Below are 20,719 nucleotides of genomic sequence, written 5' to 3' on the forward strand. Positions count from 1 at the left end.
CAGCCAACCCATGATTGTGAACTTTTATTCCCTCCCAGGACCAGGATCCTGCTTCCTTTGGAGCTGACTCCTTGCTGCTGAATTCCTCCAGGCACTACCTTAACATCCGTTATACACTGCTGCCTTACCTCTACACCCTCCTCTACCACGCGCACAGCCGGGGAGGCACCGTGGCAAGGCCCCTTGTGCACGAGTAAGTCCTTCCAACCCTGAGCATTCGGTGAATGAAACTGGGTGACACTGAGTAAGTCATAGGATAGCAGAGTAAATGCTGGAATAATTCAAGCACTTATTCAGGTGTGTGTGTGTGTATGTGTGTGTGTGTGCGTGTGTGCGTGTGTGTGTGTAACTGGAATATAAATACCCAGTTGGTACTTGTAAGGCTCTTGCTACCTAGATACTATTATAGGAATCAACTTTATTATTATAGCTTGTTTACTTTGGAGAAATAAATAACCTAGAAGTCACGAGACTTGGTGGCTTTCCTTTGTTCTTTCATTAATTGAACTGTTTATAACTCAGACAGCCAGATTAGTTGTTCAGATCTAATAGTTCATCCAGTTAATATCAATGTCTTTTTCTTCAGTGCTGGGGATTGAATTCATGATTATGCTCATGGTAGACAAGGGAGCTAAATCACAGCTCCCTTTATTTTTAAAAGACTTGATAGCTTGATGGATGGTCTCTTCTGTAATGAACAATGATGCTAACATTCTTGCAAGCAAGGAAGAATATCATACAACATCAGAAGTTTGTAATTCTTATTTGCCAGCCATGGAGCTACAAGAGGGACTGTGAGCTTTCCCTTGTTAAATAGAATTCACTCCCAAGTCTGTGATAGATGAGGCCCTCAGGCAAACATACATATTTGTATAAATTCATGTTGAAGTTAAGTCTCTGTCGTTGCCTAGAACTCAGATAAAAAGTAGGTGTCCTAGAAGATAAAAAAGTGAAGTTTTACATTATCTGATATGTTTGGCGATCAGACCCAATTCCTTCCTGAGTTGAAATGCTAAAATATATTAAACCCTAGTGCTTGGGCTTAAACTGGTACTGTGGTTTAGAGCCTTGTGTTGCTAAGCAAGAATTCTATTGGTTGAGCAATAGACCTTTGTTCCTGTTGTTTCTGAGATTGAGTCTTTCTTTTCGACCAAGCAGACCTGAACCTTGATCCTCCTGTTGATGTTTTTTCCCCCCATTTTCCCCTGGGATGACAGGCCTGTACCACTAATGCCAGTTTTCTCTTGAGATGGTCTTGTGGACATTTATATCCAACTGGTCCCAAGCTGAAGTCTTCTCAATCTTAGCCTCCCAAGTAGTGAGGATCTCAGTTGTAAGCTACCATGCCCCATTTATTTTTATTTATTTTGAGGAAGATATGATAAATAGAACTATAGTATGTAGCCTGCCTAACCTAAGTTCTGGGCTAGGATGTTCAGTCGTTTTTGAGGCTGTGTCTGGAGGGCAGTTGGACGTGTTTGGGAATGGAGGGAGGAGGGCAAGTCCAGGTACCACGGTTGATGGGTGATGTTTTCCTGGTCTTCCTGCATGCGTGCTTGGTTGCTCTCAGAACCCCCTGCCCACGTCTCAGTGACCTGTGTCTTTGCTTTCCAGGTTCTATGAGGACAGCAACACATGGGATGTGCATCGACAGTTCCTCTGGGGGCCGGCCTTCCTCATCACGCCTGTTCTAGAGGAGGCAAGTGTTCTCACAGAGGCCTCTGCTTCTCTCCCTGAACTGCTTCCCCAACTCTTATGTCTTCTTTTTTAAAATCAAACCACGTTCCAATATGTGTGGAAAGTACGAGGCAGCTGTGACCAGAGTGTCCTGGGATTTGGGCAGTGGAATATTGGAAACATGGTGTCCACTCTAGAAAGATGTTTTTTCCTAGGCAAAATTCCCAGCCAGTGATAAAGCACCTACTGGCAACTCTTGGTTTAGTAATGAGCATCTCTATGGGTTGTCAGGTTATCTTAGCTAACTACTATTCCTACCATGATACCTTGGATTGCCAAGTAATGGCTTCTCCTATCTGCATTAGAGACAGAAGTGGTTCAGTAACAGAAAAGAAAGGTCTGTGTCTGCCCTCTCTGAACAGTATTAGGGAATGGTGGGCAATCTATTTTTTTGTGGGGGGGAAGGGTCCAGTCATGGAGTCTGAACTCTGGGCCTGGGCGCTGTCCCTCAGCTCTTCAGTTCAAGGTTAGCGCTCTACCACTTGAGCCACAGCGCCACTTCCGGCTTTTTTCTTTTTGCTTATGTGGTGCTGAGGAATCGAACCCAGGGCTTCATGCAGGCAAGGCAAGTGCTCTACCACTGAGCCACTTTCCCAGCCCTGGTGGGCAATCTATTTTATCCACCCAGATAGTGAGTCAAAATGGATGACATTTTGTTTTGATTTTAGGGTGCAGATAGAGTGAAGGCATACGTGCCTGATGCTGTCTGGTATGACTATGAGACGGTGAGTACCTGGGACTTCTCTTACACATCTCAAGGCCACACCTGCAGTTGCTAGACAAGATGCCTCACACAGAGAAAAATACCCATTTCCACACAAAGTAGCATTTCCATCACATTTTCTACAACTCTGTAGCAGGGCATAGAGTGAGCCTGAGTCATTGAACCCCAGTTGTAATGAAATCTGGGAACAGTACTTTCACAACTTTATTCAGCAACAAGATGAAGACTCTAGTGGCATCTTTATGAGCAAACTTTGGAGGGAGTTGATTGGAGCTTGTTCAGGAACCAAATTAGTTGTTCAGATCTGATAGTGCGTGCAGTCAATATCAAACAGGTTCAGCATGGCATAACTGTTTTTCCAGACTTCAGCTGTCTGCAATCACACATTCTAAATGTTTACCTTCCCTTGTTTCATTGCCTGAGCAGACAGAAAGACAGCTGAGAGGAAAAGGGAGAGCCCTGGAGAGCACCTGCACATGGTAGTTAGTAGGGCCCATGGATGATCAGGATAACGTGTTTGGTTTGTCTGCCTACACCAGGGGGCCAAGTTGAGATGGAGGAAGCAAGAGGTAGAGATGGAACTTCCTAGGGACAAAATCGGACTTCACCTTCGAGGAGGCTACATCTTCCCCACACAGCAGCCAAGTACAACCACTATGGCCAGGTAGTGTGGTGTCCTGCAAGGGGAGGCTGACAGAGCAAGGCATTTCTATACTCATCTGATGACCATCGGTGCTCAATTACAATGAAGCATGTGGAGAGGCAGGGGTGTAGTGTGTGTGTGTGTGTGTGTGTGTGTGTGTGTGTGTGTGTGTGTGTGTGTATGTGTGTGTGTGTGTGTGTGTGTGTGTGTGTGTGCCCTTGGGTTTCCCTTGACCACTTCATAAGAATTATTTTTCTAGGGGCTGGGAAGTTGGCTCAGTGGTAACATGCTTGCTTCGCATGCATGAGGCCCTGGGTTCGATTCCTCAACACCACATAAGCAAAAAGAAAAAAGCCGGAAGTGGCACTGTGGCTCAAATGGTAGAGCGCTAGCCTTGAGCTGAAGAGCTGAGGGACAGCGCCCAGGCCCAGAGTTCAGACTCCATGACTGGACCCTTCCCCCCTGCCCCCAAAAAAGAATTGTTTTTCTATATCTGTAGATCTACTTAACATCTCAAAGGAAAAGGCAGATGTAGACAGCCCCTTTTACTCCCCTTATTTTTAAAACACATCTGAAAGAAGGAGATGGAAGGAATGAAACATGTGGAGAGGAAGGGGAGTGTGTGTGTGTGTGTGTGTGTGTGTGTGTGTGTGTGTGTGCGTGTGTGCGCGCGCCCTTGGGTTTCCCTTGACTACTTCATAAGAATTATTTTTCTAGATCTGTAGTTCTGCTTAACATTTCAAAGGAAAAGGCAGATGCAGACAGCCTCTTTTTATCCCCTTATTTTTAAAACACATCTGAAAGAAGGAGATGGAAGGGAGATACTTTTTTTGTAGTTGACTTCCGGGTTTTCATTTCTGAGTCTGGCTCTTATACTATTGATTTATTGACTTCCTGTCTATCCTGTCTCCAATTGACTAATTCTTATATGTAAATATATACCCAGAATTGGTGGCTAGATCACATGGAAATTGCAATTGTTAGATTTTAAGGATTTTATTCTAAATGATGACTAAATAAGTCCTGGTACATTATTATTATTATTATTATTAATAATTCTTTTATTGTTTTGGCAAAACTAGTGTTTGAATCTGCTAGAGTCATTTGCTACCTCTGCCCTAGCACATTTATAATGATTCAATTTAAACACAAATTCATCTACGAGACTCTCCAACTCCTCTGTTAGAGAGTGCTGCTGCTTCCCCATTTCTGGCCATTTAAAGAAAAATGCATATATTTAAATTCTTCTTAGTGGATTTTCTCTTTATTTCATTAATTTTTGTTACAGTCACAGTATTTGATTGAAGCATCTTGTGTTTGAAAATGCTATGATTTATAGTCCTTGGGGAACAAAAATCTATAAATAGCTGATTTTCTTTCATGATAATTTATTTTTAGGAATATTTACAGATTTTATTTTGTAAAACATAGTGATGATAAGAATTTAATGTGGGTCTTCTTGACTTTCAGAGGTGATTTGCTTTTACTTTTGTGGCAAGCCAGGGACTTGTGGCAATTTAGTATATGCAATCTCCTACCAGGATGCTGATTTTACATGGGAATTGAAGGTCATCTTCTCTAGCTTGCATGACAGACTCAGCACCTTACTTACAATCTTCTTAGCCATTTGTCTCTGGGATAACTCTCAAGTTTTCTTACTGGGCATTCTTTTAATTTTAGCTCACTGTTTAGTTTTTCTGTTGTCATTTTGTACTCCTGAATATATCCTTTATTTTCTTCCAATCCCACCAGTATTTTCTAAATTAGAATATTCATGTAGGATTAAGTAGTATTTTAATGGGTGTGACCTTCAGATGATCACACTCCTCCCACTTCTGGATGTATTATCTAATCTCTCATAGGATCTTCACTTCTGTGCCACTTTTCACTTGTGACTTTGATTATTTGTATCATGTGTCTAATTTCCTATATCATTTAAGTTTAGAGGTGTCAGGAGTTTTAATTTTCAGCATTTCTGTTCATCTTCGTATTTTGTTCATCTCTGGACTTCTTAGCATGGACAGCTCCATCCATGCACACGATGAGAGCCTGCAGTGGTCATAGTGGGGTCTGACCTGCATGTGGAAGGCTGAAATGAAGAAAGGACACTGGGGAACCTGAGAACAGCGGGGCACAGGAGGGTGGGGCAAGGGACATGGTGTGGAGGAGAGGGGAAACTAGAAGGTTCTAAGCGAACTTACTTGCTTTCTCTCCTTTATCCCACAGCTATCATCCACCATCTCTTTAAATTACAGTGCCGATTATGAGAATATTTAATTTTGTTGTCAAAACAAACTAATAACTAGCCAACTAAGACAAGTTTCTATAATAGAAGTGAGCTTTACTGTATGTGATGCAGTTTGAATCCAAATGTCCTTGGGGAAATGGTGTGTCTCCCTTACATCAGCTGACTCTTCTCCTCAGATGTTATCTCTGAAGAGAGCTGGCTATGCACCATTGTCTGGGATTTCCTTCTCTTCCAATAGTTCGTGATCTAAATTATAGTTGCAACCACAGCTGTGACTGCAGCCACTGCAGGGATTGTGATGCTCACACCCTGGCTTCCTCTGCACATGTTCAGTGGGAACTCATGGGATAGTCTGTGCTCTGTGTTCTGGTAGAGGAGTAGAATGTTCCTGACATTTTATCCTTGAAGAAAAGCAGTCCTGTCTGTGGGTGGGATAATTTCCCAATGAAACTTTAGGAAAACATTTGGTAAAATTCTTTGTGCTGCCATCTTTGTGTCTCTCACGTGAATCTTGTCTCCTACAGCCGCCAGAACCCTCTTGGTCTTATCATTGCCCTGGATGAGAACAATGAAGCCAGAGGTGAACTTTTCTGGGATGATGGGCAGTCAAAGGGTGAGTGTTGTTATGGGCATATTTCCTTTTCCTAACTTGTATGTTTGCCTTTGGCCCTTCCCTCTGCTGCCCCTTACCTGTGACAGGATTCTTACCAGGGATAGTAGTTCTTGAGAGAACTGTTTGGTTTCTAGTTGTAGTGTGCAGAGGCAGGGATAGGTGAACCAAAGACATTAGGAAAGCAGATTCTTCTCTCTCAGAATTCTCCATCGGTAGACATCTATAATAGGTACTCATTTTATTGTTAGTAGGAACCTACTAACAATAAACGATCATTCTTACAATTCATTTACATTGTAAATATTTTCCCCCCAAAACAAAGAACAAATGTCGAAGATGTGAAAAAGCCATACAAATTTCAATAAGGCACCAAGGACATACTTTCCTTTTGTGTGTGCATCTACCTGTGCCTCAGAACATGGCTCTGACTCAGGTGTTGTGGTGATTCTTGTAGCTCTACCTTAGGATATAAGACTTATGTCTGAAAGCACCTGGAAAAGAGATGTTTCAAGCTCATGGTGGAGGGACAGTCCAAAACAGTAATTTGGCCTTTAAGACATTCTTTGTAATAATGTCACCTTCAAGCATAATTTTTCAAAGGTTTTTTATTAAAAAATATTTAATTGACAAAGACTGATGATTGTCAAGATGAATAACATACATTCATATTGTGTAATGATAGCCCCCAATCACCACATTTATCCTTTCCCTTACTGTACCTTAGCTTCTGTAATGTTAGTTCTTATAACTGGAAGTTTATGTACTTTAAACAATATATTCCCATGTCCTCTGCCCTTTGCCTATGACTACAATTGCTTAAAGAAGTCTACTAATTTTAGATTCACATATAAATAAGACCTCAGAGTTCCTTTGTTGTCTGCCTTATTGCTCTTAGTTTAATGGGCTCCAGATTCATCCATGTATGTCAAGTTGCAGCATAATTCTGTTTTTTTTTTTTAATGGCTGATTAGTCATAAAATAGAACTATTGAGTATATATGCCACAATTTCTTTTCCCATTCATCTGACATATAAGTCATTTTAACATCTGTGAAAAGTGGGTTAGAGATTTAAGGTTAAAAGAATAAAGTTCTTAGAATAAAACATAAGGAGAAAGTTCTTTGACATTATTTTTGGTAGGAGTTTTTTGGATGTGATGTTAAAGTAGAAGTATGAAAAAGAAAAAGAAATCAACAAGTATCACTACAAGAAACTTTTGCTCAGCAAAAAGAAGCAATCTATCTGAAGTAAAATGAAAACCAAGAAAATAACAGAAAATCTGATATGTGATTATACAATCACATATCAGAAAAGAGAGTTATTAATATAAAAAATAGAAGGAAAAAATGGTGCAATGAACATGGTTGTGCTGGTAGCTTTAGTGTGGCCTTGTTTGTGTTCAATTGGATAAATGTCCAGGAGTGGAAGTTCTGGGTTGTGGGAAGTTCTATGTTTAGTCTTTTAAAGAACCTCCATACTGTTTTCCAGAGTGGTTGAAAAAGCTTACATTCCAGTTACTGCCAGCATTTGTTATTGTTGGTTTTCTTGATTATAGCCATTCTACTGGGGTGAGTTGAAATCTCAGTGTTGTTAACATGGCCACACTAAAGCTTTCAGCACAACCTGTTCATTGTTCTGTTGTTTACCATAGCCAAGATATTGAATCAACTCAGATGCTCCTCAGTGGATGAATAGATCAAGGGAATGTGGTATATACATACAATGGAATTCTACTCATTCATCAGAAAGAATGACATTTTACCATTCATAAGGAAATAAACAGACTTGGAAAAAATTATATTAAGTAAAGAAAGCCAGACCAAGAGAAAAAATAGGTTGCATGGTTTCCCTCATTTGTGATAGCTAGAATGTGCCTTAAACCTATATCTAAACATACTGGATGGTAAAAAATACACTGGTACATGCTAAATTATACAGTCTCTAGGCATTCACACAAAGTGAGACCAAAGGAGGACATTCTTTTTTTTGTATGATTTTATTGTAAAAATGCTGTACAGAGGGGTTACAGTTACATGAGCAAGGTAATGAATACATTTCCTATTGAGCATTGTTGCCTCCTCCTTTTTTTTCTCCCTACCATCCCTTCCCTCCCACCTCCACAACTACCTCAGCACTGAAGTTGTAAAGTTCGTTTTCAATGTCATCTTTTGTACATCTCATTGTTATAATGGGTCAACCTGTATCCTTATTCAAGCATTTTGTTTTTCCCCTTCCCCAATTAGAAAAATGCATATACAAGATGCAAGGAACCAACATCAAATACAGTGAAAACAGGGGTTATACCATGGGGGAAGAACATACCAAAGAAACAAAAAAAACACATGGTACATTATAAATATGTTAGAAACAATAACAAGAAAGAAAAAATATATTTGTGTCCCTATCTTAGGTTTCATTTCACTTAACATCATCTTATATGGTCATATGTACATAGCTTTTGGCCTTTTCTGCTTGTCCTACACATGTACTAGTTATTGCAAATAAGGGAAACCATGGGGCCTATGCTTCTTTGGGCCTGGCTTACTGCACTTAATATAATTTTTTTTCCAAGTCTTTCCATTTCCTAACAAATGGGGCAATGTCATTCTTTCTCATGGAGGCATAGAATTCCATTTTCTTGATCCATTCATCTACTGAAGGGCATCTGGGTTGGTTCCACATCTTAGCTATGGTAAATAATGCTGCAATAAACATAGTTGTACTGGTAATCTTAGTATGGCCTTGTTTGTGATTGTTTGAGTAAATGCCCAAAAGTGGGATTGCTGGGTCATAGGGGAGCTCTATGTGGAGTCGTTTGAGGAACGTCCATTAGGAGAGGATCACAAAGGCACAATAGCTATGTGCATCTGATCATATAAAATAATATTTATTGAAATGAACTCCAGAAAATGAAAGTGAGTTTTTTCCTTGTTGCTGCTTTTGTTTTCTTTTCTTTTTGTCTTATTTGTTCAATCAGTCTTTGGGAGGGTAAGAGGGGGAATAGAAATGGAGGGACAAAGGGAGAACAAATGTAGCAGCTGATACTCATGAGACGCTAGGACACTATATTGAACATGAGAACTATACAACTTGTCTGTGGGGATGGGAGAGAAAAACTGGGAGAGAGACAGGTTGACATTGGGTTGACATTGTTCAAGAAGAAATGTACTCTTTATCTAACTTACATAATTGGAACCCCTTTGTACATCACCTTTACAATAACAATAAAAATAGCAGTAAATATAAAAATAGAAGGAATTTTTACAAGTCAATAGATAGAGGTTTGGAAAATGGACAATGTATTTGAACAGATGTCTTTTCAAGGAAGACATACAGTTGCCCAAAAGGTATAGGGAAGATGCTGATTAAGACCAATCAGAAGAGAAATGCAAATATAAACTCACAATGACCTATCCCAGCACTGTTAGGATAGCCAATATGAAAAAGATAAAAGATAAGAATTGTGAGAGAGGATGTGGAGAAAATAGAATGAACCCTGACATACTATTGATGAGAAGGTAAAATGACATTTCCACTGTGGAAAACTATACAAAAAGTTTTCAAAACAAAAAACAAAAATATGATATGATCCAGCAATCTGAGGGCTTGTATCTAAAAGAATGCAAAGTGCATGGCATGGAGATATCTATAGTTTTGTGTTCTTTGTAGCATTATTTATTATAAAAAAAGTATGGATATAACCATTACTATACTTATAGATGAATGAGTAAAGAAGTTGAGGTATATAGATGAAATGGAATATATTTCATCACAAAAAAAGAAGGAAATTTTACTACTGTAGACTTCAAGAGTCAACTTTTAGGAAAAGCTGTGTTGGCAGACCAGTCTGATTTGTCTTTCTATTACTTTCAGATACTGTTGCCAATGATGTGTATGTTTTATGTGAGTTTTGGGCCAATCGGGTGAGTTGTACATTTTCATGAATCTTAGGTGTTAGAATTTAGCACATATTTATAAATACGTTTCTAATTTCATTTGTCTAAATGACTATAGGTAGGCATTTTTCCACTTATGATTTAATTTTCAATAATTGCATTGTCTGTGTTATCTAAAAGAGACAATAGGTAATAGATCAAAATAATAGTGTGTTCAGTATGGTTTCCTAAAATGTCTGTGCATATATTTATTTATTATCTAAAGAGCATTATTAAAATAAGTTTGCTGAACACACATAGGTAGAGAGCTCATGGGCATCAGAGTCTGAGGAGCATGTGGTCTCTGTTGGAGCTTTGGAGAGACAAGAGAATCTGAATACTGGAGATCCAACTTCGTGCCTAATTATGCTTCACTGTTTTGCAGACCCACCTGGATGTGACTATTTCCAAAGCAACCTACAAAGATCCCAATAACTTAGCATTTCAAGAGATTAAAATTCTTGGGACTCAGGTACTGAGCAGCGTCACAGTGAAACAGCATGGTGTCTTAACTCCAATGTCTCCCAACGTCACTTATGATGCTAACCTGAGGGTAAGAGCATTAAGCTGAAGTGGTCTTTCAAGAAATTTTTTAGCATCAGGTTCTGCCAAATTCTAGGTTTTCAGGGAGAACCAGAGTCCTGTATGAGGCAAGTGATAAGGCCTGTGTGCTGGGCAGGAAGGTGAAACTGAGGAGCTGGTCTGGGCCTGAAGACCTGGGGTGCGGCTGGGAGAACAGAGGGAAAGTCAAGAGAACTTCATGCTCACTTCCTTCTCTGCCCCTCTGTGTTCTCCTGTTCTCTCTGTTTTCCTCATTTCCGATGAAGTAGTTCTATGGGTGGAAGAACAGAGCCAGGATTCCTCAGGGGATCCTGGGAAGGTCTGATTACCCAGGCTGTGTTGGGTGTGGAGAGGTGGGTGGAGACCGGCAGGAAGTGCAGGATGATTTTCACTGGGAGAAGATGACAGTCCTGTCAATATGACAGTATGGCTCCAGGATACTTAGTTTGCTAACCATAGACAGTGTTATTTTAAAGAATAGTCAACTATATAACAATAGGCATTGAATAATTCATTGATGGTTGAGATTCAACTGAAAAATGGATTCCCGTTTTAGGCAGAGGGTTTTGGCATAGCAAAGAGGGTGTAATGTTAGAAATGAAAGGCAGACTGAGAATTCCAGCTCACCATTTTCCCAGTGTTACATCCAGGAGCCAAAGAATCAAAACTTTGTGCAAGATTACAGATGAAAATTTGGGAAGAGAAAGGAATGAGAACCAAGGCCATATGTGCTTATTATTCAGTTCTTTTTAGTAGCTAAACACTTTAGTTACACAGATTTGGAAGTGGAGAAGAAAAACAGATTGATTTTGAAAGAGTAACAGAGACTTTCTGAAAATAGCAACAAAAGAAAGCAAAACAACAACAACAACAAAAAACAAAACAGAATGGGGAGAGTGTTTAGAGAAACAACCAGAAGGGATATTATTTGACCTAATTCTTTCCACAATGTAATTTACAAGGTTCTGATACTTGAGTATTGATATTTGAGTACTGATAGTTGAGTACTGATACTACATCTTGTCAGTGAACCATCACCAACCTGGGTAATACATCTCCTTCTGTAATGTCTGGGAATATGTCTCTTGCATCAGTGGGAATCTGGTCTCATTTTAAAGATTCAGGACTCAAGCTTAGATCTGTCTGACAGACACTACTCAGTTTACGGAAGGCCTCTGTCCAGTGGACTTATTTCCATGTGCATTCCCATAGGTTGCTGTGATCACAGGAATCCATCTAGTCCTGGGAGAAGCATACACGGTGCAGTGGGACATGGGCATAAGGGACCAGGAGAAAATAGACTGTTATCCCGATCAACATGGAGCTACTGAGGCCAACTGCATGGCCCGAGGCTGCGTCTGGGAGGTAACTGCACTGAAAACTGCACTGTAACTTCCCCAAAAGCTCTGAACCTCATCTGTAATGCATGAGCTCTGCACCTCACCTGTAATGCATGAGCAAACACCAGTACCTCAGTATCCACTTAGAATCCATGTGAGGAAAGGGCTCCCCAAGACACCTCATCCAGATGTGAAGACAGGAAGAGAAAAGAGTGTGACATTTTAATAAGTATTTTCTTGTTATAGAAATTTAAATTCTTAGCACTATCCAATGGTCCAGGAATGATGGGATGGCCTTTCCTAGCCCTTGCTACTTGATACCTCCAGGCCCACATGCTGATGCACACTATTGACTTTCCTTCTCAGGCATCCAGTATCCCTGGGGTCCCACACTGCTACTTTGTGAACGATCTGTATTCAGTCAGCAATGTGCAGTATAACTCCCATGGGGCCACAGCTGACATCTCCTTGAAGTCTTCTCCTTATGTCACTGCCTTCCCCTCCACACCTGTGAGCCCCCTGCGCCTGCTCGTGACCTACCACAAGAATGAAATGCTGCAGTTCAAGGTAAACACAAGGCATGATAGTTCAATTACTCTTTGCTAATCAGGATTACGGAACCAAAATACTTTCACTTTGTAGAGTTCCATTTTTCAATAGACCAGATCATAATCTTAATCTAAAAGTGAGAAATCCTTGATAGGCCAGTGAGAGTTTCTTATTACAAGTCTTGAGGTGATTACTGTGGCTACAATGGGAATGTAAGAAATGTACTCATTATCTTGCCCATGTAAATGTAACCCCTTTGTACAGTATTTTTACAATAAAAAATAATAAGAAATGGAGAGATAAGGTAAGAGACTCTCAGGCTGGATGGTTGAGAGATTGAGGTGGTACTAGGTCCAAGAAAGAAGAGAAACAGATAGTTCAAGAATGGCAGGAGAGATGACAGCAAGACTTGGTAACTGATGCTATGTAACAGACGAGGGAGGACACAGTTTCAAGAATAATTACATATATCTAATGTGTATCTGTGTGGAAATTGCTGAAATTATCTGAAGTAAGGGAAATGGTTTGGGTTAGACAATATTAGAAGATGAATGTAGTTTAAGACACTGAATATATATAATATATAATACATATAGGAAATGACCACCAATGTACAATGGTTTCCTTGTTTCTATAACTTAATTACATCTAAGGATAGGAGTAGACTATCTTACAATAGTTTCACTACTAAGATGGAATATTATGTTTTGTATCTTCTTCTTAGCACTTTTGATCCAACACAGAAGCTAGCAGATACTAAATGTAAATAATAGTTTTAGTACTATAACAGAAATGTTTATTTGTAACAACTCTTTGTATAGCAAAACAACAAATTGTATACATCCTATCCACTCACCTAAATCCATTAATTTTGGTGTAGATTTTTGATCCCAACAACAAGCGATATGAAGTCCCAGTCCCTCTGAACATCCCCAGCACTCCATCCAGCTCTTCTGAGGCCCGACTCTATGAGGTTCTCATTAAGGAGAATCCATTTGGGATTGAAATTCGCCGCAAGAGTACAGGCACTGTCATGTAAGTGGCCCTGGTTGGATTGGGGACTGGAGGTTACATGGACATCTCTGCCAGGGCCTCCATGGTTGGAGATGCTCTGTCTGAGAGGTTCTCACTGTGCATTCTAGACCCAAGACTATCAAGGTTCTGTTAAGGTCTGTTCTTGTAGGCAATTTTGCTCCATGAGACAACTACTGAATCAGTAGTTGTATCTGAAAACTCCTTCAACAATTGTTTATTGGATGTTTTCTGTGTATAGGGTGCGCTTTAAGGTACTGTGGTTATATACAACATGGCATATCCATTGATGAATGAAAAGTTAGTTTACATTGTAACATAATTTGGAAGTTGAAACAGTGAAAACCATGCAGAACAGTTCCAGTTCAGGTTTATCAAAAGTTATTAGATGTTGGGGCTGGGAAGATGGCTCAGTGGTAGAGCGCTTGCCTTGCAATGCATGAGGCCCTGGGTTCGATTTCTCAGCACCACATAAGCAAAAAGAAAAAAGCTGGAAGTGGCACTGTGGCTCAAGTGGTAGAGCATTAGCCTTGAGCTGAAGAGCTGAGGGCAGAGTTCAGGCCCCACGACCGGACCCCTCTCCCCCCAAAAAAGTTATTAGATCTTGTTGCTTTTGTTGTTGTGGTCTAAATCATTCTCTCAACCATAAGACCTGGCTCTTGTTCTGAATGAACATTCTCATTAACACAAAATTTTATAGTATGGAAAGGTTTGGAAAATGAAGATATTTTTAATTTTGACCAAATTCGGAGAATGAAATTCTAATCTATCTTGACTATTGTCATAGTAATGTCACAAGTTACAAAAAATATCACACAATATCCACAAAGAATGCTTCCAGAGATAGATAGTCTTTCTATATGCACAAAGAATGCTTCCCTAGATAGCCTTTCTTCTGTTCTTAGGGCACCTGGGACTTGCCCTTCCTCACTCACACATGCAATTTTCTGGAGGAATCTTTATTGTTAGGGCTCAAGTTACATGAGGATGAGAGAACTGACCTAGGAGCTGGATGGGGAGAAGAAGTCACCACTTGAAGCTCCGGGGGAAAGGAAAGAACCTTTGTGGTAGAACAGCAAGTACCTAGGCCATGACAGGAAGGATCTTCACATACCCAGGGATGCCAGACATTCCCCTGTGGTGTGTGAGGAGAAGGTGGGAGGACAGCTGGGGTGGGAGGTGGATTTGGAAGAGGCAGAGCTGTGAAGGTGTCATGAGGTGTTTCTGTGACACACTAATGAGACAGTAAATAGAGGCACGTGAAGATGTGTGGTGTGTGTGAAACCTTCCTTGTAGATGTGTGCAGGCAGTGCGCCATCAGGAACAAGAGCAGGAGGCAGGGTGTGATGCTGTGTCAGCGGTGGAGAAAAATGAGGCAGTGATGGAGGTAACAAGAATAATGAAAGGTGACCACTGAGCTATTAGCAAGAGTCTCCATGCTTGTTTTGTCTAAATGGACTGTGTGCTTTTTTGGACGTGAGTGTGTTCTGTGAGGTGGGGGAGAGCACAGGTTCAGCTGTGCTGGAAGAGCAGCTGCCGGAAGGAAGTCCAGGGGAGCTCACTTCCTTGTCCACCTTGACCTTTGCCTTGCAGCTGGGACTCTCAGGTCCTGGGCTTCACCTTCAATGACATGTTCATCCGCATCTCCACCCGCCTCCCGTCCCAGTACATCTATGGCTTTGGGGAAACGGAGCACACGGCCTATAGGAGAGACTTGAACTGGCACACGTGGGGCATGTTCTCCAGAGATGAGCCCCCGGGGGTAAGGACAGAGCATTGGCAGAGTCTACACTCCCTTTTCTGCACCCACTCTGCATGTCTGTGAAGCCCTATGGGTGCCTCTGTGCTTCCTCTTCCCTGACTGCAGTGAATCATCCCCTTCTGCTTCTGTCCTGTGACCATTCCTCCAGCTCCTTTGATCTCATGTGTTGAAGTTAGTTGCAGGAGAATGTAGGCCCGTGAGTTTTAGTTGACTTTCCTTCTCAGATGCAATGCCTTCTCACTCTACCCACTTGTCCCCATGACTCTCAGTACAAGAAGAATTCCTATGGCGTCCACCCGTACTACATGGGTCTGGAGGAGGACGGCAGTGCCCACGGAGTGCTCCTGCTCAACAGCAACGCCATGGGTAGGCGGATGCTTGTGCGCCCTCTGTGTTTATATTAATTATTCTTGAGGTACATTAGATGTCCGTGACCATGCTGCTCATATAGGAATGTTATTGTAGCAGTGTTTTGTGCTCTTTCTTCTGTTTATTTTATTCTATACAAATGTGATTTAAAGATTAGCACAAGTATAATAGTTTTATCTCTTAAGGGATAGGAAAACCAAGCTGGGTTCTATTACTTGTGGGTGATAAAACTTACTTGAGCCATCAATATGTGAAGAAAAGTTGTCTAGAAAATGATTGGACAATACAGAGGCTAAAATAGCAGTTTGTCAGTGGAAGTTTCCCAAGTTTAACAATTTATAATATTTAAATATGGTATTATTCTTTGAGAAAACTGGGTCAAGTCTTCATGGGCACCATCATTCAAGTTTTGTGAGGTTTAAGCTATTGTTTTAGCCTCTTTCTTTCTTTGTTTCTTTCTTCCTCTCTTTCTCCTTCCTTCCTTCCTTCCTTCCTTCCTTCCTTCCTTCCTTCCTTCCTTCCTTCCTTCCTTCCTTCCTTCCTTCCTTCCTTCCTTCCTTCCTTCCCTCCCTCCCTCCCTCCCTCCCTCCCTCCCTTCCTTCCTTCCTTCCTTCCTTCCTTCCTTGCAAGCACTTTGCCACTGAGTTACATGCTAGCCCATTAAGCTATTATTTTAGTAACCAACAATGAGAATTTCATGGAGCAGATTTATAAAACATGGTAAGAAACTAAAGCAAATCAAAGTGTTCATGGATTAGACCCTTTCCCTTAATTTCTTCCAGTCCATGTGAGTTGAGTAGAGAAAATCATGTCTTAATAGCGTACAATGGAGGAGAGAAGGCAGAATTCTCAGGGCTGCTCTCTTCCCATGCTGAAGCTTTGCAGGCAACTCAGTTCACCTTTCCCTCTATTTTCAGATGTGACTTTCCAGCCCATGCCGGCCCTGACATACCGAACCACAGGAGGAGTCCTGGACTTTTATGTGTTCTTGGGGCCAACTCCAGAGCTTGTCACTCAGCAGTACACTGAGGTACGTGTAAATTCCCTTGTCTGTCAAGTGCTTATGCAGCAATACTGGGATTTGATTCCCACATTCATCTCTATACTTCTCATGTGACAATGAGAATTATTGGACATTTTAAAAGACAGGTGTATTATAAAATTAAAGAAAACACATAAATTCCAAAATTCATTAAATTGGTAGCTTAACCATCAATGGTAGGGAAGTAGAATCAGTCAAGGTAGTGATGGTGGAAGTGGTTGTAGAGGTAATGGTGGTGATGTTGCTAGTGCTGGTGCTGATGGTGATCGTGATGGTGGTGATTGTGGTGATGGCGGAAGTGGTCATTATGGTGTTAATGGTTGTCATAGTAGCTGTATGGGTGGTGATGATGATATTGATTACTAATTGTGTTGGTGGATGTCATGGTGGTAGAACTGATTGTGGGTGTGGTGATCATGAGGGTGGCGATCAAAATGGCATTGATATTGGTGATGATGTATTCTATAGCAATAGTTTTGAGAATGTTGATGGTTATGTGTCTGTTTTCTTAATGATGGCTGTGAGAGTTAAGGTGATGGCATAGTTGTTGACTGTTAAGTTGTGGTAGTGACAGAGTTGGTCGTAGTGGAAATAACAGTTGCTGAGTTAGAGGTAAAACAGTACTATGGGTCCTGGTTATGGCAGAAATACATTTGTACTATTACTGCATTTGTTAATCCATGTCAGAGCACTTTGGGAATAGTAATGCATTTAGACCTCATTAAAACACTATGAGACAGACACTAAGATTATCTCCAATTTACAGGGGAAAACGCAAAGAGATTCCTGAAGTTCCCAAGGGCACACAGCTGCTAAGTTGTGGAGTGTGTGTGTGTGTGTATGTGTGTGTGCGTGTATATGTATATGTGTGTGTGTGTGTGTGTGTGATCCTAAATTCTCAGCTTCTCACTGGTAAGAGAGACTACATCTAAGAATGAAGAGAAAAAAGGTATTTCCCCAGAATTCCTAAAGAATGAACTCGAGTCTAATAGGAGGGTTTCCACAAGACGATCTGTTAGTTCTTCATCTGGTATCTCCATTTGTGGCTGGAATTCATTGGATTTCTGGCTTGGAACATTGGGACAAGATTTTTCTTACTTTATAGATAACTTCAGTGTGGCTTCTTGTTTAAATGACTAGCATTTGCCTTTATTTAATGCCTATTTCCTAGGTCATTGGCCGGCCTGTCATGGTGCCTTACTGGTCCCTGGGGTTCCAGCTGTGTCGCTATGGATACGAGAATGATGCTGAGATCTCCAGTTTGTATGATGAGATGGTGGCCGCACAGATCCCCTATGTATGTATAGGCCATGGTGTACACCATACTCTGTATTCTCACAGGGAGCACTGTTGTTTCTGAATCTCAATGTGGTTGTTGGAGTTTTGTGAGGTTCTGTAGGCATACAAAGTGTTTTTTCAAATGATATTATTATCACAGAGATCCAGATGGGGTGATGCCTCCTCCAAACGCTGGGAGATCAAAGATTCACTGTGAGAAGAATGAGCTGGTTATAAGGAATGTGATGCTGTATAGTACATCCCAATGTTCAAGTTACATAACTTGAAGACATTTAGTGAATAAAGCCATGTTCCCATGAAAATAAAACAGTTCTTCCATTAGATTTTTTGGAGTAACACGACCCAAGATTCTCTTAGCCCATTATCGGTATGGGTCGGTCCCCAGGTCAGCTTCTGTAGGTACTGTATGGTCTGATCTGCCCCCACAGGAACTTTAATTGTTTGCTTCATTCCAGTTTTTATTCAACTGTCTTTAATAGTAACCAAACAGTACACAGCCATCCTATACCATCCTATACATATCCTCTGTAACTAGGAAGCTGTGTCTGATTACTACCTGTGTTAGTACTATAAGTGTTTGTGTTTCCTTGCTTTGTAGTAGACTTTGTATCTACTATACCTGGGGAGGGAACAGTTCTTTTCTCTTAACATGAACCATTGAATCCAAGGGTGGCTTTGTGGTGGAGGTATGGAGACTTACTCCTTATTTTAGCAGTTTACAAAGCACTTTCTCACCCAGTGTTTGTATTGATCTTCCTAATACCCCACCCTCTAAGTCTTATCTTCCATTTTTTTTTCCTGACTTAGATATTTTTCTTTATATTTTATGAGTGAAAAGTTGAACAAATATATATATATATATATATATATATATATATATATATATATATATATATTCACCCGTATCTATAACTGAGAAATGACAGAGCTGGGAGCTGAGTCAGAAGGAGGCACGGGGGGTGGAGAGTGGTTCTCCTGGGAACCTGGCCTTGAGGCCCCAGCTATCACTCAGCCCCCTGTGTCCTCCCCAGGACGTGCAGTACTCGGACATTGACTACATGGAGCGGCAGCTGGACTTCACCCTCAGCCCCAAGTTCTCTGGGTTGCCAGCCCTGATCAACCGCATGAAGGCCGCTGGCATGCGGGTCATCCTCATTCTGGTCAGAGCTCGTGGGAATCTGTGGTCTGGGAGGATGAAGGGGAATGGGTGGGGAAGGCCCGCACTGTGTTTCCTTCCATGGTACACAAGGAAAGGTTGAAGTTCGATGGAAAAGGCATTTAGCAGCATCTCAGACACTTAAAGTTCAAGTATAATGTAAGGAAGATGTTTTTGGAAGAGCTGTGTTGTGTCCCTGGCCATTCTCTGCATGTGTCTTTCTGTCTGATTTGTGCTTTGGTTTCAGGACCCAGCCATTTCTGGCAATGAGACAGAGCCCTATCCTGCCTTCACTCGTGGTGTGGAGGATGATGTCTTCATCAAGTTTCCCAATGATGGAGAAATTGTCTGGGGCAAGGTACAGTGGTAAACCACTCATCCTTAACTTGGGGTGGTTGCACAGTTGATACATTTGTTCATGCCGATTTTTGTCTTTTCTCATTTGGAGTCGCAATGTCAATAATTTCCATGTTTCAATCAAATTTTATTCATATATTTAAGGGCTTTGTGGGATTCGCCCTATATAATAAACCATGTATATTTCTCTAAAGAGCACAGTTAATGATTTCATAGGTATATGTGAGAAAATACTACTGTTGATATTGAACATTTTTTCTGCTTAGGTCTGGCCTGATTTTCCTAACATTGTGGTTAACAGCTCTCTGGACTGGGACAGTCAAGTGGAGGTAAGGATTTTATTTTGTTTGTTTTGTGTATATATATATATATATATATATATATATATATACACACACACAAAATATACATATACATATATATATACATATATATGTATGTATATATATATATACATACATATATTTGGTTGTGGGTATTGAACTCAGGGACTAGACACTGTTCCTGAGCTCTTTTTCTCAGGCTAGCACTCCAGCACTTTGAGACATAGCCCTACTTCGTGTGGTTAATTGGAGAGAAAAGCCTCATGGGTACTTTCCTGCCTGGGCTGGCCTCAAACCATGATTCTCAGATCTCAGCCTCCTGAGTAGCTAGGATTACAGGTGTGAGCCATTGTGTGTGTGTGTGTGTGTGTGCGAATTTTGAGTGGTTATGGTTACAAAGAAGGAACAGCCATGGCTAAAATTCCTGACATGGCATGGTGAGGGAAGTCATGAAGGAAAAACATCTTGTAAGTCAGTCTCTGTGCTGATGACTCTACATGCAGTAATGCTTTGCTTGCAACTGAGATATGAGTATTCTTGTCCTTGGGATAAGGCTCAGGAGACTTCAATGACTTGTCCACTGTGTCAGCAGTACAACAGTGATTTCAGATCCAAGGTTGGCAGATTTCAAAGGCCATTGATTTTGCGCTGCATGATACCTTCAAGAAGCCTTTTTTTTTCTCTTATTAAGTACAGCTCTTGTGGTTGCCTTGGAAACAATTTTAAAAGACGTGTCTAACCTGGTTTGGTTATTGTTTTTTTTTTTAAAAATCTATATTTATTAAATTTTGGACAGATATTTTCATCTTCATAATTATAAATTCTGCCCCCTACTTTCAATTAGTCTTATGTCTTATATTAAAAAATTTGTGCCCAGCGCTGGTGGCTCATGCCTGTAATCCTAGCTACTCAGGAAGCTGAGATCTCAGGATTGTGGTTCCAAGCCAGCCCAGACAGAAAAGTCTGTGAGACTTTTATCTTCAATAAAAACCACCGGAAAACTGGAAGTGGCTCTGTAGGTCAACTTGAG

At 40.8% G+C, this 20,719-nt stretch overlaps 1 protein-coding gene across 1 annotated transcript in view; it reads left to right on the forward strand.

Moving 5' to 3' along the window:
- LOC122105758 overlaps positions 1–20,719 on the forward strand; it is a 175,663-nt gene that overhangs the window by 35,174 nt on the left and 119,770 nt on the right. The window contains exons 18-34 of the mRNA XM_042677043.1: positions 39–193; positions 1,615–1,699; positions 2,406–2,462; positions 3,001–3,125; positions 5,877–5,965; positions 9,838–9,887; positions 10,285–10,452; positions 11,673–11,825; positions 12,167–12,367; positions 13,230–13,384; positions 14,975–15,143; positions 15,413–15,509; positions 16,430–16,542; positions 17,726–17,851; positions 18,885–19,013; positions 19,257–19,367; positions 19,633–19,695. Of these exons, the coding sequence (XP_042532977.1) occupies positions 39–193; positions 1,615–1,699; positions 2,406–2,462; positions 3,001–3,125; positions 5,877–5,965; positions 9,838–9,887; positions 10,285–10,452; positions 11,673–11,825; positions 12,167–12,367; positions 13,230–13,384; positions 14,975–15,143; positions 15,413–15,509; positions 16,430–16,542; positions 17,726–17,851; positions 18,885–19,013; positions 19,257–19,367; positions 19,633–19,695 (2,046 nt within the window). The remainder of the gene's footprint in view (positions 1–38; positions 194–1,614; positions 1,700–2,405; positions 2,463–3,000; positions 3,126–5,876; positions 5,966–9,837; positions 9,888–10,284; positions 10,453–11,672; positions 11,826–12,166; positions 12,368–13,229; positions 13,385–14,974; positions 15,144–15,412; positions 15,510–16,429; positions 16,543–17,725; positions 17,852–18,884; positions 19,014–19,256; positions 19,368–19,632; positions 19,696–20,719) is intronic.

This window comes from Dipodomys spectabilis, unplaced genomic scaffold (assembly GCF_019054845.1).
Source record: "Dipodomys spectabilis isolate Male_0828 unplaced genomic scaffold, ASM1905484v1 ptg000034l, whole genome shotgun sequence".
NCBI classification, from domain to species: Eukaryota; Metazoa; Chordata; class Mammalia; order Rodentia; family Heteromyidae; genus Dipodomys; species Dipodomys spectabilis.